Here is a 26,218-nt window from a genome sequence, read left to right on the forward strand (position 1 = left end):
TGTCACTGCTATTATGTCTTCCAGTCACCTGTTTAAATGTGTCACTTTTTGAATGTGAAAGACTTTTCTCTGAAATGGTTTGATTGTTTATTTGTTTTGTCTTTAAGATAAAGCGCCTTTGTCAAAGAGTTTGTTACTAGTCCCAAGTGCCATCTCGATTCTATTGACTCTGCTCTTCCAACACTATCAGAAGTTCTTTGCTTATAACCTACAAGCTGTAAAAGAGGATTTTCAGGTAAGAGTCTGTTCACTTTGTGTGAAAAGAGACTGCAAACTGTGGTTTTCTGTGCAATTTTCCCCCACAGTCTGTTTGTCCTTTGGTTCTTTCCCTTTGTTTACTGCTGTAGACCAGCTTGTTCTTATAGTTTTTTATATCACCCCAGTATGCTACTTTTTGGAAAACATGAGAAAAACTGATCTGAAACAATCAACATAGCTTTTCATTTCTTTTTCTTGTCTGGGAAACTACTTGGTTTGTGTTATTTTTCCTTTCAGGCATTGGCATATGTAAACTTGCTGTGAATGAAGTCTGACTTAACCCATTTATTAATACAAGTATTTTGATATGAATGTCGGTGTCTTATTGTGCCTAATTTTTGAGGCTGAAGAGGGCTACTTTGATTAGGCATGCTGATTATAAATTAGTTATTTTAACAACGGAGGCCATAATTTTCATTCTCTATCTAACTGTTGTAGTCAGTTGTGGAAAACTAAACTTTGCTTGTTGAATAGAACTGCTGCTTCTAAATTGAAAATTCCAGGTGATGGGGGAGTTTGTCGTGCTCTTCAGTAATTGGCTGAATTGGTTAATTTCATACTCATTCCTGTTTCAAACAAAGATACTTTATCTTTTAGATATTGTATCTTGTAACATTTTATTTTAAATTTAATTAAGGATCCTATAGTATCAGTTCTAAATGTTGAAATAATGCACTTTCCTAAGTTCTGTGGGTATTTGTTTTGGGATGTTTTTAGTTTTTGGAAGTGGCAAATTACTGCTCAATAGAGAAAGGTTAGCAAATGCCTCTGTGTTTATCTTACCCCACAGATATTACAATTGCATCAAACAAAAGGTATGTAGTCAAATTAATGTCTTTGAGGATGCCAGCTGTAGCCTGTAAGCATTAAAAGATTATTAGACCTAGCTAGTGATCTCTGTGCTATTGTGGTCTCTGTAATCTTTCTTGTCAAAAACAAGAGCTTTATTGTAATAATAAATTACAACTCTGCAAGAGCACTGCTCATATTTACCAAGTATCTTGCTGATGCAGGGCAGTGAAAATACATAAATGATGTCTGCCTTTTAAAAATGTTACAGCCAAGTGTTTGGGGAGGGGAATGAAAAAGTCTGAGAAACTATTCAAGTTTTAATGGAAATTGTGTGGGTTTGGGATTTGTTTATTTGTTTGTTTTGAGATCTGTCTTCAGGGGAATCCTCTCTTTCCATATGTTTGATCTGCTGAAAAACAGTAGTAGCTGCATTTTATTCAAAGAAAACATCTCTACCGTGTCTTAACCATAAACACTTGCAAGTATCTGTAAAAGCTGTGACACTTTTATTGTGCTGCTTTGGGGGAATTTGTGAGTTTGGATTTTTTATTTCATGAGATCATTTCATTTATTGCCACAGCCCTTGGAGCAAGCTATGTACTATATCACTGAGTACCTCTGAGATCAGAGAGAACAGATTGTTTAACTCCTGTCTGGTGCTAATATTCAAATGAGAACTCTTAAAAGAAATTTTGTTTAGAATAAATTCACCTGCAAGGATGTGTTTAGTGGAAAGGTATTTTTTCAAGGAATGAACAAACATTTTGGATGTTGGATTTTAACACTTCTTAAATCTGGTAGAGAGCACACAAATTAAAGTGAACAGTTGAAGAGGAGTACATTTGATTTGGAAGGCAAAATATGTGCTGTCCAAAACTAAAAGGTCATTGTCTCTGTACAGAGGGCCTTCAAGAGCAGTGAAAATGCTGTGTGTAAAAGATCTTCATTATATCATATCTATGTGTTTTTTTAAGCTGGCTAAAGCAAAGAGCAGTAAGGCTAGAAGCCTTTCATAGCCTGTGTGAGAGCTGCTCAGTTAGTGCATGAAATATTCAGCTTCAAGGTCATGGCCCTGCCAGTCTTGACTTCAGGAGGGATCATACTCAGGCTAGCATTTAAAACTGGGCAAGTTGACATGGGATAGTGGGAATGCTGAGTGGAGTGGACTGGGGCCAGTACTGTTTAGTGTCTTCATTCATAACTTGGACAGTAGGACATAGTGTTCCCTCAGCAAGCCTGTGGGTGATGTAAAACTTGCATTTGGAGTTGCTACACCTGTTAGTTCTGCAGCCATTTAGAGGAGAGAAAAGAGTCAGTAGGAACATTAGTACAGCAAGGATAAAGGCAAACTCCTGCATCAGAGAGGAGTAACACCATGCACCAGTACAGGCTGTGGGCTGAACAGCTGGAAATCACTTTACAGGAAAAGCCCTGAGGGTCCTGGTGGAGGCTTAAATTGAACATGAAACAGCAATGCAGCATTGAGGCTAATAAGCCCAACAGCGTCCTGGGCTGCATTAGGAAGAGCCTCACAAAGAGGCCTGGAGGGTGATCATCTCTACTGTCAGTGGGAGCTGTCTGAAGTGTTGTCCCTTGTGCTGGGCTCCTGAGTACAAAATTGACCTTGGTATATTGCAGAGAGTTCCAGTGGATGACCACCAGGCTGGTCAGGGGCTGGAGGATTTGGTGTATGAGGAGAGGCTGAGAGAGCTGGGTTTGTTTAACCTGGGGAAGAGAAGGTTTAGGGTAGATCTTACCAGTGCTTGTAAATACCTAATGTGAGGGAGCCAAGCCCAGTGAAAGGACAAAGAGGCAATGGGCAAGAATTCAAATACAAGAAATCCCATTTAAAGATAAAGGTTTTTACTGTAAGACTGATGGAACAGAGGAACAGTTTCCATCCTTAGAGATGTTCAAGACTCAACTTGGCATGGCCCTGAGCAAGCTGATCTGGTTAGACCTTCTTAGAACAGTTACACTGTACTACTTTGTATCTTGAGGTTTCTTCAAAAATTTTTTTTTGTAATTCTAAATTCACTAGGGATGTGATTTACATTTGTATTTCTAAGTGTAAACTAGGAACCTCAAAGTGTATTTTGAGTTAATTTTAATTGTTTATTTATTTTAACACTTAGACGTCTGCTTTGAGAATATTTTAGAGACTCTCTGTATTTTCCTCCTTAACTGTGCTGTGTTTCTCTTACCTGACCCCAGTATTGCATTCTCTCGGAGCACAAATTCTGTAAAGAATTTCCTTGAAAGAGGAATGGCTTAACATGATGATATTAACCTTCCAGATTTGGAGACTTGTCTGTGGAAGAACAATATGTCTTGATTTGAAAGACACATTCTGCAGCACTCTGCTCATTTACAACTTCCGAATATTTGAAAGAAGATATGGCAGCAGAAAATTTTCAGTAAGTTCAATTTTGAGAGTTTTTTAATAGAAACTTTTCTATACAGTTTAGTCTTGTACTCCTGGATCAATACTGAAGTTTTATTTCTAGCTTGTTGTATAGAAATGTGTTATAGGGTTGTAAAGATAATTTGGTTTTAATAAATTTAAATTGATATTGATAATACCTTGCAGTCAGTGGATTATTCTGATTTCTATTTGCAGTATCACTTGTAAGATCGGACTCATCAAATTTAATTTTGGAAACAATCTTACCCTTGATTCTTCAGTATCTAAACAAGTAGACCTGGAATTACGCTGTGCTAAAGATTGAATTTAACTTAATCAAACTACTATAGAGGTTTTCTTATTTTTTGTTATATTTAGAGGTATATTAAAACCTTATTTTGAAACTGTTGAATTGATTCAAATTAACCTTTTTCTTTCCAGTCTTTTTTACTGGGCGCTTGGATGCTCTCAGCTTTTTTTGATCTTCTCCTTGTAGAAATCACTCAGTATGTATTTGGCATCACCATCAACAGCTTGCCTTCTGGTTTGTAAGTAGCTTCTAATGAATTGGCTCCTTTAGATATAGTTTCAAGGGATAGTTTTCTCAAGATTTTATTTTAAAAACGTTTCTTTGTGTAACTCTTCAAATTAATTTAATCCTCTTTTGAACTGAAGTGTAAAGGTTCTTGGCACAACTACTGTAATTTCAAACATTTATTTCTTAGCCATGATTTGTGTTTAATTTATAATTTATCCATACAATGTTTAGTTTCCAATCTGTTAGTCTCATTTCCTCTGTTAACATGATTGCAACATGGCTTGCAGCACACAAATTATTGCTGTATTTGTTCAGTCTAAATTGTTTGCATCCATTCAGTTTGTAAAAACTGCAATCGGTTTGGGCTGATTACTGTCTTAAATCAGAAAGGCAACAGGACTGTAAGTCATGTGCTTTATGTTCACTTGTAAATGCACATGCATTTCATATTGGTATTTTGTATGTTTTTTAAAAATTGAGTGCCAGAGGTTGTTACTCCATTTCGTGCTTGCAGCTGAAGTTCTTACAGCTTTAAGGTGTTCAGTGGTTCAGTTTTGAATAACCTATGTTTGAGATTTCTGCACTTAATAAAATATATGCATATTACAGTAGGACCACAGAGCTTGCAGCCCTTTGTGGTTAAACTGGCAGATGAGATCACACACACTTGAGTTTCCATGTGTTGCACACTCTGAGGTAATAATGAAAGCTCTTGGAGTAAGATTTTTAATATTAAACACCGTATCAGATGTTTTCTTTTTTATTTCTGCTTTTCCAGAGAATCTGTTGAAAGTGTCTAAAGATTCATTTATAAGGGACAAAAAGCATGTGTTTGATATTATAAAATACATTTTTGTAGTGTCTGAGTATTCAAAAGAAGTTGAAAGCTTGAGTAGCTACTGCAGTTACTTGTGTTTGTTACGTAGAGTTTGTTGCTAGGACATAGGCTGCTAATGTGTCTGGAGAAATTAATATTTTCCTATATGTAAAAAGATATTTTGTGCAAAAGTAAGGTATCATAAATGTGCACATCATACCCACAGGTAGGTGATGAACAGTCTGACCATTTTACCCTTTGATGGTATTTTTATGACTGCAGAATGTAGTCGTTTACAAAGAAATTTGCATCAAAGAAGTTTTTAATTAAGTGAAATATAAATTTTATCTATATATGCCTTCTCATTAAGTCATAATGACTTTGATATTGAGAGAATGAAATTAATTTTAGAAATGTGGGATATACAGTAGTTTCAGGAGCATTTGATTATGCAAATATAAAAAATTCATATATGCATTGCATCATAATTCTTCAGTGTTGTCTACTTTATTATATTAATAGTCTCTTTCACATCTGACAATATTCACAGTCGTTTGAGGTGATAAAAGCATTGGAAAGTTTAACACTGGTGTTAGGTTTTAGTTCATTTCAGGTGAAACAACAAAAGATGTTGAGCAAATAAAAAGAAGTGCAGTTATTATTCTGCTTCTGTCACATTTACAGTGCAACAAATATAGCTGTTACCTTTGGTTATTGAACATCCTTCTGTGTAGCTGAGTGCTAGAATTTGGAAAAAGAATCCCTTGTTTGCATTGTAAAAGTCCCCTGACATTTTTCCTCTTTTTATATCATTTCACTGTTAATATTATTGAGTGATCTGACACTTCCAGTTCGAAAACTTTTCCTGCGCACGCTCCGAAGGTAATTGCGATAAAGGATCACGCTGATGACTCTTGCCTGGAATTGTTTGGAAACAATGTAGTACAGTATAACATCCAAGCATGTGCTGAGATTCATGAGGAAGGTGGTAAAGGCTGCCCAGGGATTGTAACTTGTATTTTCATCTTGCAGCATCAGGAAGGCAAAGCAGATGTGGAAGGGTACAAAGCAGATGAGTACCTGAGCAATCAGAGTAACTATAATTCTTATGGATCTCTCCTTGGCCTTAGGCTTCAGTTTGGAAGTCTTGCCATGAATAAAATTATAAATAATGACTAGGTAACACCCCATCATGATAAACAAGGGGATCAGAAAGAAAAAAATCAAGCGACAAAAATTCAGTGTATTTACTTCCTTTAAATGGATGATATCAAGCATTTTCATGCAGGTGGTGAAATTTGAGGCTTGGTCTGGATCAGATCGTAAAAACACCAACGGGGATGTTGTTGAGAGGGTCATTATCCAGATTCCAGCGCAAGCCAGCACAGCTTTTTTTGTATTTTTGAGTTCTTTGACATGTTTGGGCTGGACAATAGCCATGAATCTGTCTACGCTGATGAAAGCGAGCAGCCACAGAGCAAGGGCTGGGTAAAACACGGTGAAAGCCCCGAGGATCCGGCAGAAGGTATCTCCAAAAGGCCACGCTTCCGTCCCGTGGTAGATTATCCGGAAGGGCAGGGAGAAGATAAAAGCCAGGTCAAGCAATGCGACGTTCATCATATATACAGTTATAGTTGTTCTCTTCTTGGTAGTGCAGCTGAACACCCACAGTGCAGTGGCATTCACCAGCAATCCCACTGTGAGCACAAAGCTGTAGAAGACCAGTGATGCAATCCTGTATTCTTCTGGGTGGGAGTTTTCTGGCGTCATAGTTTAATTGAACTCAGGAATAGTTGTTGCACTCCATAAATCCCCTAAAATTAGATAAAATGTGGGAAGTTATTCTCAGTCAAATAAAATCTGTCTTTAAAAATAAACAGGAAGAAACATCCTAAAAACAATCCTTGTTTTAGGATGGTGTTCAGTGATGAAACTATTGTTTAGCTCTGAAATGTTCTAGCTTTGTTGCTTTTTCTGACTGCAAATACATTATCATCCTCTGAGGGAAACATATGTATTTTCAGACTTGTGAAAATTGTATTTATAAGTATGTTTGAATAAAATATTTTTATTACTTACAGGGCTTTTAATATAAGGAATTAAAAAGTCAAGATTGGCATTTCAAGTGTGCATCAGTAGCTGATAATTAGATTGAAATAGTTGTATTTGAGCTATGACAGGTACTTTCTAAAGAAAATATTTCTTCAAGCTGTCTCTGTTCAAAAAATTCTTGACTAAAACTAGTTATGAATAGAAACAAGTCAGCATGGCATTTAGTGACATTTGGATATGCAGAGTATTGACTTTGCCTTTTATCTGTGTAGGACCTACTTAACTCCCAAAAGAGCAGGTGCTTTGCTTATTAAAGACACTTAAAAAACTCTTTGAGTATCTGCATAGCTTCTCATGTTTAATTAGTGTTTAATCCCAGGGCATCAGAACCACCCACCCAACATATGAGTAAAATTAATAGATTAATAGACTTGCTGTTTAAAAAACTAAAAAGGAGGAAAGCAGCACAGTCTCCAGCCAGGCCATATATGAACACTATTTGTCTGGGGGAAAAGTTGCTGTCTGGTAGCCAGCTACCCCAGAGCACAGTTATGTTCCTTCATCCTGCTTCTTGATCATAGGGGTTGGACATCTGAAATGTCCCTGTGCAGGCTGAGGTGATGAGAGGTGAAGGAGAGGATCCCTGGTTTTCTCTGGAGGATGGCAGACCTTACTTGGTGCTTGCATGAGTGCTTTGTTTAACCTTCACCCCCAGCACTTTCCTGGCCCTTGGTGTGATCACAGTTTCATGACTTTATGTGGGAGGGTTCCTCTTGTCTGGCCTTTTACCCAGCCCTGTGGCAGCTTTGTGAAGAGGAGGAGGAGGAACAAGTTAGTTGTTTGTCTGATCTTCCCACTTGTGACAAACGGCCAAGGAAGTTCCACAGTATCTGTTAGGCACCAGAACTGTTCTCAAGAGCAGAAGGGTGCCTAGTTCCTGTGTGTTTTATCTCCAGAGGTGAAGAATGCATTGAAACTCAGGTTTATTGTTACTGCCCATCTGGTTAATGCTTTCTCTGTAATGTTACCCAATGCTTTCTCAGTCCTACAGGAATGCATAGGGGATTGAACCAGTGTTTATTAATCTGGCATCCTGGTTTGACACTGGCAAATACCAGCTGCATTTGAGAAGATTACCATGGAGTAACTAACTTAAATATGACCTATTAAATCTTTATGTAGGTTAGTTTCTGCTTTGAAATATAAAATTTGGAATTCTAATTTTCTTACAGTTCTCCAGTTTACAGATATAATAAAGTTATGCATAGAAATATTTAACTCTTAACTTTGAGGTCTTTTTTTCAGCTGTACAAAACAAAAAAGGCGTGTTTTGTGCTCAGATGAGGACATTAGAACATGCAACAGAATTTATGTTTTGTTTGGGAAAAGCCATGTACGTAATACAAAAAAGAGGTTTGGGGGGCATCTGTATAAATGCCTCTCAAATTCCTCATTGCGTGAAGAACCCTAATAATAAAAATAAAATAATTAAATAATGCTAGCAAACCTTATTGAAGATTAGATGGCATATGCTAAAAAATGTTGTGCATGTGCTAGCAGCATGGTTAAAATATTATCTGGCACACTGTTCCACTTTCACTATTGTTGCACAAAATTGTCCAAATGTTGCTTAATATACACCTCCCCCTTGCCCTTGCACATTGTAAGTGGTTTTTTTTTCCTCTTTTGTTCTGTTATTTTTTTTCTCTTGCTAGTGATTGTGTTTGACAGTGCAGAGCTACCAAGCTCAATATCCTGAGTGATTTGGCAGGTGAATTGAGTAGTAATGTATAAGACAGGTAGAATAATTCACTTGAATATTAAGAAACATCATGGATTTTAGTTTTGATTTTGCTCTTGTCTCCTTTGGACTTGCAGTGACTGCAATTAGTTCTGGTCAGGTCATATTTTCAAAATAACCAGTAGCCTGATGTTGATGGGAAGAGAGGAAGCTGAATCTGGTGTCATCTACTTTTCTTGCCTTGTTTGCTGGTTATTCCAAGTTTGCAACAGTTTTGAGATATATCAAAGAACTGACTTGCTGTAACAGAAAGGGTTTGTTTTTTTTTTTCCCTTGGTTTTTGGAGACTGTTTCCCAACTTTGTGAATTTAAATGCATGCCAGTTAATTTTTAAGAACCTAAAATGTAGCATTTATGTAGGTAAGAAATATTGAGATTTTTGAAAAGCATATGTTATATATGCTTTTATACACAATTGGAGATATTTAGCTTTTTTGTTGGTACTTTTCTGTCTGGAGTTCAGGTTGGTACCTCCCAGGTCAGCCCAAGCGTATCTTTGGGTGCCTCTGGGTGGATGTTTTTGCTCTAGTTGCCATTTTTCATAATGGGAACATTTACTTACTGGTATTGATTAGAGCACTTGCTGAAGAGCGCTTGGTTCACTGGTTTCTGGAAGACTTGTCTGTGTTAATTCTGAATGACTACTCTGTTGTTTATCTCTATATTTTATCAATCTTTTAATTTTTTAATGATAACTAACATTCTGAATGTCTAATGTGAATTGTGAAGGCTAGCTAGGTGCCCTGTATGAGAAAAAGATGTTGACAGGAAAATCACAATTAAATCTTTTCCTTCAGATTCCTAATGTTAGTTAGGTAACAGTAGTTCCATTTAAAGGGCCATGTGTGTATCTCTCTTCCCAATCCCCCTTTTTACTTTGTCCATTATATTTGGTTGCAGTTCCCCAAGGATAACATGGCTTTCACTGAATCACAGAGGCACCAGTAACATGATCTCCTGCTTTTCATTTCATGAAAACAAACATTTTTCTTTTAGTGATAAATGTACTTACCAATGTTTTCCTTTATTGCATACTCTTAAAATTTTTGTTAAAATCCTAAAATCCAGTATTTATGGTACTATGCTTTTACAAATGCAATCATTTTTCTTTAAATGTTATTTATAGAATGCTGCTGATATTTTGAAAGTGCATTAAAAATTAAATATCTTTTCATTAGTTCTAGAATTAATGCCCATGTTCTGCTTCTGGACAAAGTCTCTTAGCAACATGTATGAACATCCAAGTTACTTTGTTAGCACAGCATAAGGGATTGTTACTCACCTTTTGTGCTCTACAAAATTTCTTCAGAGATGCTTCTTTCATGGCCCCAAATCTGTAGAAGGTTTAGACTTCCTCTTCTTTGCTCAGCTTCACTTAGCTAAAATAGCTCCTCTTCTCAGGCAGGAAACAATGACGTAATCTCACTAGTGCTGAGCTCTTTTATTGGTCATACTTAAAAGTTACTATTTCACATAGAAGGGGTGTGTATGAACTGGTATTTCTATTACCTTTCAACAGTCAAACGTTTGTAATATTTCCAGTGTGGTCAGACTGGGCTGTTGTACTACATATATTTTCAACTTTTAAACGTTTGTGGTATCATGAAAGCATATTTTAAAGTTTTCATAAAAAGGTATCTGCAAGAATACACATCTTGGTTATGCATAAGTTTGTAATAAGCACAATGTAAATGTATTTTCAGTAGAGCATAGTCTGGTGGATTTTTTGTGGAAATCCCCTTTTTATTTATATTGCCTTGGATAGCAGTCAATCTGAAAGTGACAGAAAGTCACTGCATTTGAAATGAGAAGTTTGATTCACTTGAATACACAACTTTGTTTATGCCTGTAATTACATTTTATTTACACAGCAGCAATATTTCTATTTTTTATTTGCTGTCTAAATTAATAACATGCTTATTTGAGAGCTTTGCTGAAAAATGCTGTATGAAAAGGGGTTTTAGCCTGTGTTAAAATGGAGTAAAATCTCTCAGCTGTGTCTCTGCAAGTCATCTTAGGTGGGATGGGAGTAGTCACAAAGGTTTATAGGTGGAGAAGACTAACTTCCCGTGTTTCCTCTTGTCAGCTTGAGAAAAGATCCACCCTTTAGAAGAGCAACTTGGAGAAGGAGCTCATGCCATATTCTCTGTAGAGTGCTTGTTGCTTCAGGTCTCTGGCTGGCAGTCTTTGGGAGGTGGTAGCAGAGAGCTCTGTGTTGAGTAGGGGAGCAATAATGTTTTGGTCTCCACCTGACGTGTGGTCAAGAATTTGCCAGGATGTTCCCTTGGTGCCAGAAACAACAAAGCCCTGCAGTTCAGAAATTGCCAGAATCAGGTTTGTTTGTGGGAACGTCTTTCTTCACTGACTGTAAAACTAATGTGGGTAGGTGATCCTCACTTAATGCTCAATATAACTTCTGGGAAAAGAAACCCCTCTCTACTGTAATAATGTAATTTATATCAGCTGAATGGGTTTGTGTTACCATGTAGGTGTCTGCATGGGTCAGTGTGATTGTTAAAGTAATTATAGGGAAGGACCTGGGCATGATTTTTGGTGTGTAGATTACCTTTAAATATTTAGGGTTTTTTTCTGTTCAGGGGAACTAATATGAAACTTGTTTTTTAATGATCCTTCCAAAGGCCTTTTAAATGCAGTGAGCTGCAAATCCTTCCCAGATCACCCTAGGGAAATATAAATTTATTTAAAAGCACTTAATATTTTAGGACTAAGGCGTATCTTAAAGGGCTAACCAGTGCTGAAAACTCTTCAGTGGCTTTATCATTAGTAAAGCAGCTCCAGAGCATGCTTCAGCAGAACAAAGCACTGTTTTCAACTGTTCAGCGAAATTCAGTGCCATATGTCTGTCTTGTGGAAGAGAAGAACTGGACTTTTGCACTCTCCTGGGCAAGAGTACTTTATTTTGGGTAAAAATACAGAATTGTGGAGGCACCTTCTAAGCTGAACTGCTCTGTGAATGCAGTTTATGCATTTCTGTTTATGCCAAAACAGGCAAGTGGACAGCCAGTGCCTCCCTTAGCAAAAGAGGAAGTACAAAAGTGATTCTGGGTTTAATAGGAGGCAGGCAGATGTTGAGTTTGGGATCAGAGAACCCATATGCTGTGAGTTGTCTCTAGGCTTGTTGTCTGCTTGGGGGAGGGTGGAAAGTGTGACCTCTTGTAGCTGTCATTTTGTCTGGAGTGTGGCTCATGTTCTGACCCTGCAAGGGAGGTCATGCCTTGTGAGGGCAGCTGAGATCAAATCCCACAGTTTACACAGGTGGCCAGCAGCAGCCCAGTTGAGTCTGCTGGCAGGTTAGCCATCCATCTGGTTTGCTGCAGCATATCAGTGTGTGTTCTGCTTTCACTCAGGCTTTTCACAGCCTTCCTGGTGGAGAAGAGGCAGCCAAACCTCTCTGCTGCTTGTAGGCTGGCAGGCCTTCCTCCAGGCATGGAGAGGCAGCTGTGTTTGGCAGCAGGAGGCTGAAAAGAGGTGTTTGCAGTACCAGCAGTTGCATACTCCTTGTCTAGGTGCTCAGCTGGCTGCAGCTGCAGGGTGCTAAGCATTTGGAGGTGAACACCCAAGTCAAAAGTTGCACTGCCTGTGGTTTGTGAGAGGCAGTGGGCTGCTCTGCAGTGCCACATTCCCCTGTTACTTTGGTTTCTGCTGTAGGAAGCACCTGGCTCTATTTTTATTTCCTTTGCTGTTTTATCAGCTAGAAATGAGTGCCTTGCATTGGTTTCCCACAGATGGGTGAGTACTTCCTCTGCTCCAGCCTCTACTGAATTAAATGCTCAGTTCCATCTGGGGTCTTCTTTTGCTATTCTGAACTTTGAGAAATAGACAAGATAATTTTAGTTGCATTATGTTGTGCTAAAGCTGGTTTTAAGTAGTTAAAAGCTAAGCCAGTGTGCTTCCTGTCTGAGGATAGGGCAGAGTGCATGTGGTCTGCCATGGTGTCTTCACTGACTGGTAGTAAGCCTCATAAGAAATGAGTTTGATCACTTGCAACAACCTCAAAGTGCAGCACTAAAGAGATTGCCTTCATGCTGTTGCTTTTGCAGAATTAATGCACTGCTGGTTCTTTCAGTGGTTTAGTCATGGTACAGAAAAGTCTGCTTTTCCTGTTCACTTACTGTGTAATGTAAGCTTTGTCCAGCTGATACAGAGAAGTTCTGCACACAGTGGGACAGAAGGATTACCCTGTGCCTCAGTTTGGTAGGGAGCTGGCTTGAGCTCATGTTCTTCTTCTCCTTTCAAACTTTCCACTGTTGGGATCTCTTGAAAAGAAAGAACTGAAGCTTCTTGCATGGCTCACTGCACCAGTGGTGCAGGAAGCAACCCTCCCATGTCAGTGTGTTAACTTACTGGCTTGCTGTTGTGGGTGAGTTCACATGTACTTTTGGGTTACTGTTCTCAACCTTGATGAAAACTGGCCTCATTTTTTATTCCCATACTGTGTTCACCACAGTGAATACTAAAGAACAAACTACTGGTTAAAAGTTGGCACTGAATGCATAAACTTATTGCAGTTGTTTCCAGTTTTGCTGTGTGTGATACTCAGAGGCTGTGTCATGGTACAACTATCTCTCCTCTCCCACTCATGTGTGAGGAGGTATAAATGCAGTGTGCAGCAGAGCTGAAGGAATGGAAAAGGGAGCAGCTTAAGAGAACTGCAGCCTACTTAGCTGTACCTGACATGTCTTATTTACTGTTATAGTGAGCTTTCTCTTCCCTGTTTTGCTAGTACATGGTATGGTTTGAGGAAGGAGATCTTGTTTTTTCCCTTAAAAAAAAATCAACATTCCATGTTTCTCCTGGGTAATTTTGTTTTTTTCCTACCCCTCCTCCCTTCCCTCCACCCCCTACACCACCTCTTGTACAGCCAAGACACACCCTGTGTCAATAATAGCCTAAAAATATACAGTGCATCTGGCCTGTAGTTCATCTGTTTATCACTGTCAGTCAGCCTTTGAAAGAAACAATACTTTACAAATTAATTAAAGTGAAAGTTGCATCTCTGAGATGTCTGTGACAGTGGGGTAGTGGGCTGGAGACAGTGGTCTTTTACACACCAGCAATCTCAGAGTGTCCATGGTCTAATATTAGCTCATGGCAAATACCTGCACAGTTCCATGATCCTTGATGACCCCACGTTGCCTTTGACAAATTCCCGTCTTCTGTTTTTTGGGAAGCAGCTTTCCTAATTCAAAAAGTGCACAATTCTCATGACAGATATTTCACAGTTTTTTAAAACTGGCATGAATGCTCAACTTTTTTTATTTTCTTTTCTTAAAGCTGCATTGTCAGGAACTAGTTAGTTCCAGTTTGGAAGTATCTCGGAGAGGGTTTTTTCCCAATACTCTTTCCTTACTAAGTATGTCATATGTGATGTTTTTACTATTAAACTGCTCTTAAAGGTCTCAGGTGCATAAGAAGTATTGTTCTGAAACCTGATATGCCTCCCAGGAATAGAGTTAGTGTTTCAAAAGAAATGGCTTATTTGGACCTGCATGTACTCAGATTCCTTTGATGAAGTCAAGTGCAGGAGTAGGGAGAGTTGTTCTGACTCCTCCAGAGTTCAGGAGTTTGGACAAGCTCTGTCAGTAACTAGCCCAAGTAGATGTTATCAGAAATTAAACAATTAAAAATTGCTACATAGGCTTTAGCAGAGCAGTGAAGGGTTTAATCAAAAGTACCTGTAGTGAAAGTGGGCTGTGTGAATTAGAAGAAGCACTTCAAATTCAAGGGTGCCTTACAGTGTGTTCCCAACCCTGGCAGGTAGCTTGCTTAGCAGAAGTGATGGCCTCCTAATGCTGCTCTGCCTGCACCACCTGTCCCTGGCACAGATGAACCAGCAGCAGTGTGTTGGGGTTGTGAAGCCTGGGGTGCTGTGGTGGAGTTGAGGTGACACAGGAGGAACATCAGGATGATAAAGGGGCTGGCATAATCCAGGCTGGGACAAAGCAGCCTGGTGCCTGCTGCACAGCAGTGAATCTGGTTGGTTAGGAGCTCTGCTGGGCAGGTTTGCTTGCTGTGTAGGCTCAGCATTGTCCTTGAAGGAAAATGAAAGAGCTGCTGAGTGTGAGTGTGCTCAGAGCACCAGGACAAGGGCAGCTTGTGCTCTGAGCTGGCTATGGTGGACAGCAGAGCTGGCTGCAAGCAGGTGATTTCAGAGTCACTGTCTTTTCAGGTACAGAGCTACGTCCAGTCAGAGGACTCTGTATTTCCCAACTAACTGTTCAACTACAAAAATTGTATCTCCTTTACACACACACACACACATGCACATTAAAGGGAAGGGGCTGAAAATCCCAAGCTTTATCATGACAAGAGGCCTAGGACAGTAAGTCAGGGCATAAATCTAAAGTTCAATAATTTAAGCAGCTGTTTTCCTTATGTAGAGATTGTGTTGGTAAAAGTGGTTTTAAGATAGGATGGAACAGTGAAACTGAACTGGGACTTGTGTGTTCCGTATTTTGTACCACTTTCATCCTTTGCCTCCAAATCATACTGCCTGTCAATGCTTTTTTATTTTAGTCTTAGAACATCTAGGACATTGCCTTTATTTGCTTGTAACTGAGCCATGTGCTGTCTGATGATTGAGGCCACCAATTTCATATCACAAATAGCAGAAATGAGAGGGAGTGCAAAGCTTGTTTTGAACAAGGAACAGTGAGAGAAGAAAGGGCAGTAAAGGTGGCAGGATGTTGGTCATCTCTGTATTCCTTCTTGTTTCAAATTTGGCAGCATATGGAGGTGACCATAAGAACTGTGAACAGCAGCTCTGGCTGGCTCTGAACCAGCAGCCCGTGGTTCACAGCATTCATTACTGTCTAGATGATGTAGTTTATTTCCAAGGTAATGGCGCCTAACCTGTCACAGTTATTCAGTGAGTGATTGACACAGTGTCTTGTAGTAGTGATCCTGGATGTGGCTTCTCTTTAACTGCCTGACAATTCCTGGCCCAGTGCTTGTACTGCCTGGTGCTAGGATTTCTCACTCTGGAAAATGGGGTTTAGCCTCAAATACGAAACAGTTGGGTGAAATGCTTTTGATTTGACCTCTGCTGTGGTGAGGACTAATTACTGCATCAATGCTGCCATCTGCGGATCTTCAGCAAGCATAGCAACTCATCTTTGGAACGGCAGAAATGGCTGATGGATTAATTCCTTTATACACCTGCACTACTTAGCCAGTTTTTCAGGAAAACTGATTATAAAGAATGAAAGCCACTTTGTCTCTCCTATGAAAGGGACATACCATGTGGCATGGAAGCTGTGATTGTTCCCATAGTTGTGGAACTTCAAATTCTGTTATTGCTTGAATAGTTACATTTCATACAGGTCTCCCCTTTGCATTTCTGTTCAATTAATTCTGTACACTAAGATACAATTCTGAGAATGAGTTGTAAGCAAAGACTTTCTTATTGAGCATAGTCTGAGTTTACCCCGAAAAAGTGAAGAATTAGAAGACACCTAGTGGAGGAAGAGAAGAAAGACTGGAAACGTTTACCATTCTTCTTTTGGCTTTGTTATACAGCACAAGGATATAAACTAATAATAGAAATTAAGCAACTCTGTGTTTTTAAGCTATCCTTTTTCTGATTTTGTTGTTGTATTTGTTTGATATGTCTTTATTAAAATAAGACACAATAGCAACGATTCTCTTTGCACAGCATTCCATTTTCCAGAAGGAGATTTGTGAAAGTTTTATGATTAAATTATTTCATGAGAATAAACAATGCCTTCTTTCCTATGTGGGAATAGGGGCCTCCTTTTTAGCTTAGCAGTTGACCCTTGAAGGTTATTTTCAGTCCACGTGGGCATGATCAAGCTTTCTTTCTGTCTTTACTGGCAGCCTGGGGGTTTTTTTCCCCTCTCTTCCCTTCCTCTTTCCGGAGTTAGGAACACCTTGTTTGTTCGTCATGTTCAGCCGTAGTAAAGAAAGACAGGGATGTGGAAGTCCCTCTGGAATTTAAAAGGAAATCCTGCAGCTAATTGTAGATGTCTGTGCCAAACAATTCTGTACAAGTTATCATTTCAGCTATTGTTTGCAAATTGGCTCACTGCAGTGCCCTCTGTCATTTGATCTGAAGGGAAACCAGCTTAAAGGAGTCATTGCATCCTAGAAACATCAGCTGTCTCCTGTTTAGTTCTGCTACGAGCATACATTGCTACATTTTGTTTTAAGGATCTGATATCCTTTCATGTAAATGATACTGTCCTCCATCACAGAATGAACTGCTTCCATTCCAGTGATGTTCTTTGAATCTCTTCCCTCTCCCTGTATTTGTAGGGCAGTTAATTATTTGATTGCAGTGGAGGAAGAAGGAAGAAAAATGAATGACTAATTCTTCACAGCAGTTGAAGACATTGCTAGTGTGAGGAGATACTCTGCCTGTTGTAGCCTTCTGCACAATGGAGTGTGGTGCTAGGATTGGTCTCCTAGGACAGAGGAGGAGGGTAATGAAGTAACTTCACAAAGAAGGTCTTGCAGTGACTAATGCTTTAAAGAAAGCCCTCTTGATTTACCAAAGTAATGAACAGAAACTAATTCAGTAAGTTCAGTGGTATCTAAGAAGGTACAGTTGTTATGACTGAGACTTTAAAAAACAAATGTGCATGAAACAGAAGATATTGTGTACAGTTAATAAAAAAAGTATTGCAGTTGTTTCTCTAAAGAATTTAGAAATAAAAATGTCTCTTTTTCAGAGTTAAATGACCTTGAAGACTTCCAGTATAAGTAACAACATCTTTTAAAATTTCCTCTTTGCTTTTATTTTATGCTTACTGAATACTCTCCTTTTGTTTAGTCATCACTTTGCTTCAAATACCTTGGTCTGTAGTTGAGAAAAAGAGTTATATGGTGGTCTTAATGGGGAAGTTTGTTTTGCAAAGAAATCACTTCTCTGCTACAGCTTTTCTGTTTTGTTTCTGTTTTATCATGAACAAGCTAAAGAGTTTCCTGCCAGCAACTTTTGCCTTACAGTACTTACTCATTGGAAAAGTCGAACTACAGCCATTCACACAAGGAGGTGTGAATGGTCTCTTGACTAAAAAGCCCTAAAATGGTGGGAAGCATTTTAAGGTTCAAGTATTGTGAAGTAAACCAAACTGTGTGAATAAGATAAACATTAAAACCTCCCTTTACTAGTCTTCAGCCTTTGAAGATATGTTATGATATCTATTACAATATCCTCATCATAATGTGGTTAGAAGAAATTTGATTTTTTTACCAAGAGTACAAAAGTAGTTAAATAAATGGCTCAGCTAAAAAATAGCACAACATTTACTAATAATATTTACTGTAGAAGAGGACTGAGGAGTAGCCAATAACTTAATTGTTCTACAGAATTATGCTTCAAATATTGAACACGGAATATATGAGTCACATTCTGTATTTAGCTTCAACTTATTGTCTCTACCATGAAAATAGGTCATAGTAAATGAGGCAAAAATAACTTGTGTGCTTTGCCACATAGGTCAACATTAATTGCTGCACTTTGGCTCCACTCTGCCCAAGCATTATGCTAAATACAGATCCTGATAAGATCATTTAATGCTTGTATCAGATGGGAGCTGGGAGTGAAGACCCTCTTCATCCCATCACATACTCAGGTGTGGCCTGGGTGATCTGAGCCATTTGTGGGATCAGTAGTGTAGAGAGAAGCAGGGTTACTGTGCTGAAATGTTGGAGCTCATAGTGCAGTGAAGGATCAGGTATCAGGAGATGGTAGGAAAGGCTACACCTCTCATTCATGTGTGCTGCCCACCTCTCCCTCCCCAGCACAGGCAGTTGTCATGTAGCCAGACTTGTCCATGGAAAGGATTCTGTGAGACTGATGCTACCCAGGGGGTTCTCTGCACTTCCTTTACTCCAGGAAATATTAAACAGGTGAAGTTATGGGAGCTGTAAGTTCAGGTAGCATCTGCATGTTTTGAAAATATTTCTCAGGGGAAGTAAGAACAGCTGTGAATCTAATAATGATGAAAAGCAAGTCAATGAAATCTTAACCCTGGAAATTCAGGTGTGTAACATGCCAGGGTCTTGGATCACTACTTATCAAATATGTTTTCTCTAAGGCAGGAAGTTTGCAGAATAAAAGTATATGTATTAGAGTTTAAAGCTATCTCTATTACAAGTTGGATCATTCCCAGTATAAGGTTCTACTTTTGAGGTTATATGTGTCTGAAGGGCCTTTGAAGTAGGTGCTTATCTTAAATGAGGTTACCTGCTCTTCTTAATTCAGTAGAGTGCCTCCCAAGTGGCAGTTTACCAGAATAAGTGTCAAGATCCTTAAGATCTGCTAGACAGCTCTCTTTAGATTCAGAAAGATTATAAAAGGCTTGGCTGTCCCTCATAGAAGCATGAGTTTGCTTCCAGACTATCCCTGTCCAGGCCTGGAGGGCAGGCACTTCACTCAGGCTGTGGTGTGCAGCCTCACATCCTGCTGGATGTGTCTTTGTGAGCGCCTTGGCTCCGTGTCCATAGGTGATATTTTGCTCCTTGCTTGCCTTGCACATGGGCACGGTTTGAGAAAGTGAGTGTACAGTGGTGGTAAAGCCAGTGCCCATGGGATTATAGCCTATTGTCATCATTACCAGGTGTGCAGTCAGATTTCTGTGGCCTAAATCAGGAACCTCCTGTGACATCTTTCGAGGAACAGAGACCCTGTGTCTTTAGTTTGCCAATCTGTATATCAGCTAGGCAGCAACCACAGGCTGGGTGGTCCCTTTGTCCATCCAGGTACAGCTTAAAGCTGTCAGTGCCATGGTGCATTACACAGGCATGTAAGGTTACACATCACTCTCCAGCTTTGGTTAGGGATACTGATCATTTGGTGGAACTGATTTTATGTATTGACAAATTATTGACAGGAACTTTGAATGCTTCAGTTGGGTGTGTCACGAGCAGGAAATCTGAGGTTTCTCAGAGCTGTTTTAAAAATGTTTTCCTCTGTTCTGGAACCAGTCAGATATGCGGACACCTGTTGTATTGCACTAAATAGTTATTTAGTTGGTTTGCACTGGGTTCTGTACTATTGCACAGAATCGTATGTTTGTGTCCTCATGGGATTCCCTTTTATATCCCATGGTCTTTCCCTCTCCCAGAAACTCTGGTGGTGATGGTTTGTCCCAGGTTTACTCCTCCCCTCACCCCCTCCTCACTTGTATCCCATTGGCTGTGGTCCTCTTCCTCCGTCCCCCATTCCCCTGAGTTTAAAAGTCCCCCCCCCCGCCATGAGGCATCTCTCTTTTCTTCACCTGGGGAGTCACCTGGATGATCTGGTGTCTCCTATCAAGGAAATAAAATTAGGACTTTGTCCCCACGTGGAGAAGAGCGCTTCTCATCTTTTCCTTTTATCCTGTGTAAGATTGTGTGGGCTGGGGTCCATAGCTGGCCAGATTGGACCCAAACAGCCCACCAGGCACAGATTCTTACAGACACTTTTTCCAGTTTTCTGACAATACACAGAGATTGGCCAGGATGTAGATGAATTAGCTGTGATGACAAGTGTTCCATCTGAGAGGGAGCTTTTGTTCAGGACTCTCTCAGCTAGCAATGCAGTCACACCACATCTACTTCTTTGCTTTTTGTAAATTTCTTCTGGCCTGCAGATAGCTTTTGGGCTTCGTAAAGCATGTCCACTAAAATCCTTAATTGAGAAACAGTTAAGAAGAAGCACTTACTCCTTTGTGGTTCATAAGTGAGCTGATTTCCCATCAGTATGAGACAAAATATGTTTCTCAATTTTAAAACTTCAGGTTTTTTTAGCTTTTTATTTCTGTGTCTTGTACACTTAATAAAATCAGTTCCATAAAGGGATACTCAGCATTAATCTCTGTGCTTTTCTGTGAAGAGCTTTTGTATTTCTTGTCACCAGGGGTTTTAGCAAAGGCTTGATGAGAGGTGATTTTGTTTGTCTTGCCTTCACTTAATGATCCTTCTTCTTAGTGAGATGTTTGTTTGATGCAATCTTTCCTCACATCACAGCTCTTTGAGGCTGTGGTCACCAACTTTTTTCACCTTTTGATAGTGTTTTGGTGGTTGTGTGCTCTGCCACAGGTTTGAAAGAAGATTGAAACCTGTGTGGCTGAAAAAGTAGAACATCCTGTGCTTCTCCTCTTTTCTTTTTTAAGATTTCCTCAGAATTCATCCCACATTCCTGTATCACTTGTCAGAAAATCAACCTGCTGGTGTTTCATTTAGACTCCTCTTTTTTTTAGAACTGGAGCACTTCTTTACCTCCTGGACATCAAGTACTTTATTCTTTTTATATTTCTAAAGTTTGTTCAGGAGTTTTTCTTGCTTCTTTGGTGCAATAACTGTCTCTGTACAGGCTGACACAATAAACAGCAGCCTGTGAGGTGACAGGGGAGCTCGGGGCAAACACAAGGCTGGGGCTGCGCAGTGGGATCACTGCGTTCCTTCTTCAAGTAACTTTTTTTTGGGCTGTGGTTAAAAGAAGTGAATGTTTGCAGTAATCCCAGTGAATGTTCCTGCAAAGATTCATTCAAAGGAAAAAAAGGACTTCTTGCTTATAACTGGAGACTGGGACATACTATCTGTCTGCATATCTCTGTCTTCAGATCTACTTCTGATCTCCTTCTGTATGTCAGAAGTTTGAGGTAAGCAAATGGAAACATTAGGGTATGTTTCACTCCTTTCACACTGTGTTTAACCAACAAGGGGAGTAGACAGTCAGGAGTCCACCTTTCTGGCATTAAGCTGAAATGTCTTTGTCCTTAAGTGCTTAAGTAATGCACTTCTAGATTGTCACTGATTAATCCCATCCAAAAAAAAATCTTGTGCCAAAAATGTATAGCAGGGACTCATTTAAAGTAATTTCTGCTTAATATAGGACTGATTGTGAAAAGAGCTGAAAAAGTAAAGGGACAGGATCAGAAAATGAGACCAAACATACTTAGAGTCTTGAGGGAAATAGGAAGATCTTAACATATGGGGCAGAAGAGACAGAGCAATGGTAGACAAAAAATACCCATATCGAATACAAAGTGACACTTGGTCAGTGTAAGGGAGTCTGAGGGACCTGGACTGAGGGCTCTGACTTGCGTTCAACTGATGGAAAGAATGGAACTCATTCAAACCATAACCATGGTTCCCAGCCATGTTCTCCAAACCTCTGGTAGTGCCTTGCACAGGAGGCAGCAAGAACAAGCACTCATGGCTTGATTTCACCTGCTGAAGGTGCAGTTTTGTAGCAGGGCCGAGCTGGTTGAAGTGTGGGCTGCTGCTTACAGAGCTACCAGTTGGCTCTCACGTGGACTTTCCTATCTACATCTTGCAGCACAAGTCATCTGACTTCTTACAGGCAGTGGTTATCAGGAGATAATGTTTGAATATAAAACATATATATACGTATGTTTTGTCATTTGGGATCATTTCCTACCAGCTTAAATTTTTAAACCTGCTCACTTCTGGGGTGAATGCATACCAACACCAGAGCAAGGAAAGTGATGGAACCATGTAGCTGGGAGATAGAACAGGACTTTCTTTTTCCATTGCTCTGTACCACAAGATTTACAGTTGATTACATCAGCCCAGCCTCAGGTGCCTGATGTTAAGGCATGAATTGCTGCAGAGTTGGTAACCCCTGACAGAGGATGAGGGTAGATAAGGCAGAAGATCATAACCTCTGACCTGGGGTTCTCTGTGGTGTATCACAAACTCTGATTTTAGTAATTGTAAGAGGAGTTATTATCACCCAGAAGCTCTGCCCTGTACAAAGTTATGCCATTCAAGATATCACATGTAAGAACAAATGCATAATCAGGTGTTTTTTAAGTGGCGTCAAGATTTGCTGAGGATTTTGAGGATGATCTTGAAATGTGGCAATGCTCCATTTTCACATTAATTAGGATACTTGCCTCTGCCTTGCAGCTGGGACGTGAAGTCAGTCTGATATTGCACCTCTCGGATAGGCACACTCATGTTCAGTAACAAGTATTTAGAGAATGAAAGCAGTGGGAGGTAATTTGGCAAAAAGTAAAAAAAAAATTACCAATGATTGAATATGTCTGGAAACAAGATAGAGCATCTTCAAAAGGCTTTCCTGAAATGAGCTGTGCTTTTAAAATTCAGCGTATTGAGTGGCATTTGTAATTGCAGGCACTCATCACTTTCACACTTGCTGTTTAGTTGCTTTTGTTAGGTGGAAAGTACCAAGCATGGTTAGAGACCTGAGAACTACTTATTCCAATTGGAAACTGGTCTGCCCTGCAGCAGGATTAATCTCTGTGGTCAGCACTCTGTAAGCAGCTTATGGAGGTAAACATTACATGTGTCTCTGCCAACCTGGCTAAATAATGCCAGCTGTCTAAACTCTTTTTGAAGATAAATGAGCTGTAATTGGATTTCTGCACTGGATAATTTTAAACAAGGGCTAATAGAAGCAGTAGTTGTTATGAAGAAACTCCACAGTAAGCACATTATGATGAGATACTGCATGTCTGAGTGATTTAGTATTTGTCTGTTAAAATCAGGGTAGCAGATTAGAAAGAAATGTACTTTGGTGAGGCAGTTTCAATTTTTTCTTGTTATGTGTGAACAAACAGAAATGGTAAGGAAGTTTGGGTTGAGTTGGCTGCTACTGAGAGTTGCACAATGTCCCAACAGTGTGAACTTACTAAAAAAAAAAAATAAAAGAAGGGAAAAGATAAATTGCTATCTTTTGTTTTTTAACAAAACTTGAAAAAAATAAAAGCAGACTTTTTTTCTGTAATAATATACTTAAGAGAAAAACCTGACATTTTAGTCGGAAATTGTTTCTCCATACAAACAGTTTTTATAAGAGGGAGGTAGATATTAAGAGTGGAAAGCATTAATTTGAAGAGAATTTTAACCACTCTGCTGGCAATCTTATTGAATTATATGAATTATATCAATCTTATGCTTATTGAAAATTATTAAAAGCGTAAAACTTAAGCCCAACAACTGTGATGTTGCCCACAGTATTTGATTTGTTTGGTGTTGTTACCAAAGACCAGCAAGTGGGGTTTTTTGGGAAGCATAGATAAGAGTTCTCAACTAGTAAAATCTAAATTTTTATATTTAGGGAGCTTTTTGTTTCACTAGTTTGTTTTCAACAAATAAAACACAAGTTTATTCAGCTTATGATGTGTTTGTGAATTTTTTTACACCAACATTTAAGCTCTTACATATGAAGGAGAGGAATCACTAAAAAATTTAGCCATTTTTTCCCAAGTTCATGTAGTCTTAATTGTTGTTTTCATTTTTGTGTGTTTTTTACCATCCGTAGACCATAAATGTGGGGTTTTTTTCAATTTCATATTATAATTCCTTGTTTTCTTACAACCACTGCTCGATTACAGTTTTTCTCAGAGAGAGCACAGCTTGAGTCTCTCACAGATTTTAAGATCACTCACTGTTTGGTTTTCCATGACTAGTAATTTGCTTATGGTTTTATTCCTTCTTTATTCCCACAAAGCCTTATCATTAGTTTGTTTTTTCATTTTGCTCATAACAAAATTTAACTTACTAAATTTTTTTAGCTCAGTGGCTTTGGTCTTTTTGATTTGATAGAATACTTCTTGGAGAAAAATAATTACAACTAATCCCTTATCCTCGCGGTTATTTGCAGTTGGAAAGGTGATAAATAAAAGACCAAGGAGGTCTTTTGCACTAAGGAGAGGGCTGGATCCCTGTGAGAAAGGCACAAACACTTGCAAGGCAGATAACTGTTCATTAATAGCCTAGAAAAGCCAATAGCAAGTTATGAAATCTTTTATCTTTTCCAATGCTGGGAACAATGAGGTGTTGCAGCACTGGCTGGAGCTCAGGTCAGGGGCAGCACACGGTGCAGATCCCATGTGTGGTGAGGTTCACCAGCTCTGACATCACCTGTATTCCTTCAGGGTCATCTCACAGTACAGGTTGATCAGTCACTGGCAGAAACCAGCAGGGAGTAAGGACATGGCTTTCAAGACGCCCTGGAGCAATATACACTCTTATATCATTAATAAAGCTGCAGTCACAAAACTGTTTCAGATAATAATTCATATGAATGAGACATTACATTATACACATCTACTTCAGTATGCATTGACTACACACTGGGTAATTATGTATTGACTGTGCATATAGTGATTAATTATAATATTGATTAGGTGTGCCTTGAGTAAGTAGTGATCATGCAGTATGTGTGATCCAGTGGCCTGCACCTCTAGTAGTTATGTGGGTCACTGCTTCTTCACAAAATAGCTGTCCACTGCTGTCTGCTACAGTGGGTAAATCATTATTGATAAGGTTATTTCTGCAACTGCCAACATTTTGGTTCAAAATACAGCTGATTTTATGTTTTCTCATCAATTGAAGAAATATTGCTGTTCTAAGCAAAGGTCACTTAACTAAAATAAAATTTTCTGTATAGTTCTGAGGTGCTCTGCAGTTGTTGGTGTGTCTTGCCTGTACACCCTGACATTTTTCCCAGGCCAGTGCTGTCAGCATCCTGTGTATGGAGGAATCCTGCTGTGAGCAGTTGTGTTGTATCATCAGATGAAATGGAGTATAAGTCATGGTTTTTAGTTGCCTGGACCTTTTTTTGACATGTTCACAAAGTTGAGTAACACTGTCAAAAGAGAGTAGCAAAACTTTTTTCTACTTGTGGGTCTGTGGCCAGTGAGGCACACTTGTTTCCTGTTTTTGTTTGGGACTGGAAAGTGGCACTTCTTGAAAGAGCATTTGAATCAGATTTCTGAGAATTTTCCCCCTTTTTTTTATGTTGTGAAGACCTTGTCTGGACCATATGAAAATGAGACTTTGTCTGTAGTTAAAATACATTATGGTACTAACTCTTTATTGATGTCTGTTCCAAAAGTTATTTTTATGGGTATTTAAAAACTGCAAATCCAATCAGTAATCACTTAATTTCAGCAGGAATTTACAAGCTGCAGCACAAGAAGCACTGCAAAGGGATTGTGGTGGCAGTTGTGCTTGACTGCTTGAATGGAGATGCTGAGCTGCACAGTTAAGTGGTCCCACACTACCAGCAGCCACACTATTAGGAAGGCAGGGCTGTAGCCAGAGGAATTAGTTTTTCCAAGTTCAGCTGCCTTATGCAGTGGAGGACATGTAGAGAGACCTTTTGTGGAGGCAGTAAAAGCAATTCAGACATCAGGAGGCATTTCCCTGACCCTGGCCTCTCCATCTGCAGCAGCCCTCAGCTGGTTGCTCTCAGCCATGAGCTTGGCCTCTGGGTTTGCCAGCTGTGGGCAGCTCTCCCTGTGCTCTTGGGTATAGGGATGCCAAGGGCCTGGGATGCAGGTGCTGGCTGAACAGCTGGAATGGTGCAGGAGAGCAGCAAGGAGGGGCAGAGGTGTCCTGGCTGTACCTGGAGTTGTGAGCTGCTTGTCTTGCACTCACCCCTGGTGCTCGTGGTCATTAGTTTTGGTGCTGGCATCTGAGTGTGTTAGTTGGAGAGCTTCTGTTCTAGCTTTGGCTTAAAAGGAGTTAAATTCTAAAACACCTTTGCTTAACGATATTAATACAATGTAATCTATTATGTTAGTAATTTCA

At 39.4% G+C, this 26,218-nt stretch overlaps 2 protein-coding genes across 3 annotated transcripts in view; one reads left to right on the forward strand and one right to left on the reverse strand.

Moving 5' to 3' along the window:
* UBAC2 (UBA domain containing 2) overlaps positions 1-26,218 on the forward strand; it is an 87,923-nt gene that overhangs the window by 8,571 nt on the left and 53,134 nt on the right. For both annotated transcript variants that reach the window (XM_063149595.1, XM_063149593.1), the window contains exons 2-4: positions 108-235; positions 3,348-3,467; positions 3,896-4,002. In XM_063149595.1, coding sequence (XP_063005665.1) covers positions 108-235; positions 3,348-3,467; positions 3,896-4,002 — 355 coding nt within the window. The remainder of the gene's footprint in view (positions 1-107; positions 236-3,347; positions 3,468-3,895; positions 4,003-26,218) is intronic.
* On the reverse strand, positions 5,164-10,007 carry GPR18 (G protein-coupled receptor 18). The gene is made up of 2 exons (XM_063150499.1): positions 9,945-10,007; positions 5,164-6,623 (listed from the first exon to the last, which is right to left on the reverse strand). Exon 2 carries the CDS (start codon positions 6,577-6,579, stop codon positions 5,614-5,616), a length of 966 nt encoding a protein of 321 aa, XP_063006569.1. The 5' UTR covers positions 6,580-6,623; positions 9,945-10,007; the 3' UTR covers positions 5,164-5,613.

The sequence above is a fragment of the Melospiza melodia genome, chromosome 2 (assembly GCF_035770615.1).
Source record: "Melospiza melodia melodia isolate bMelMel2 chromosome 2, bMelMel2.pri, whole genome shotgun sequence".
Taxonomy (NCBI): Eukaryota; Metazoa; Chordata; class Aves; order Passeriformes; family Passerellidae; genus Melospiza; species Melospiza melodia.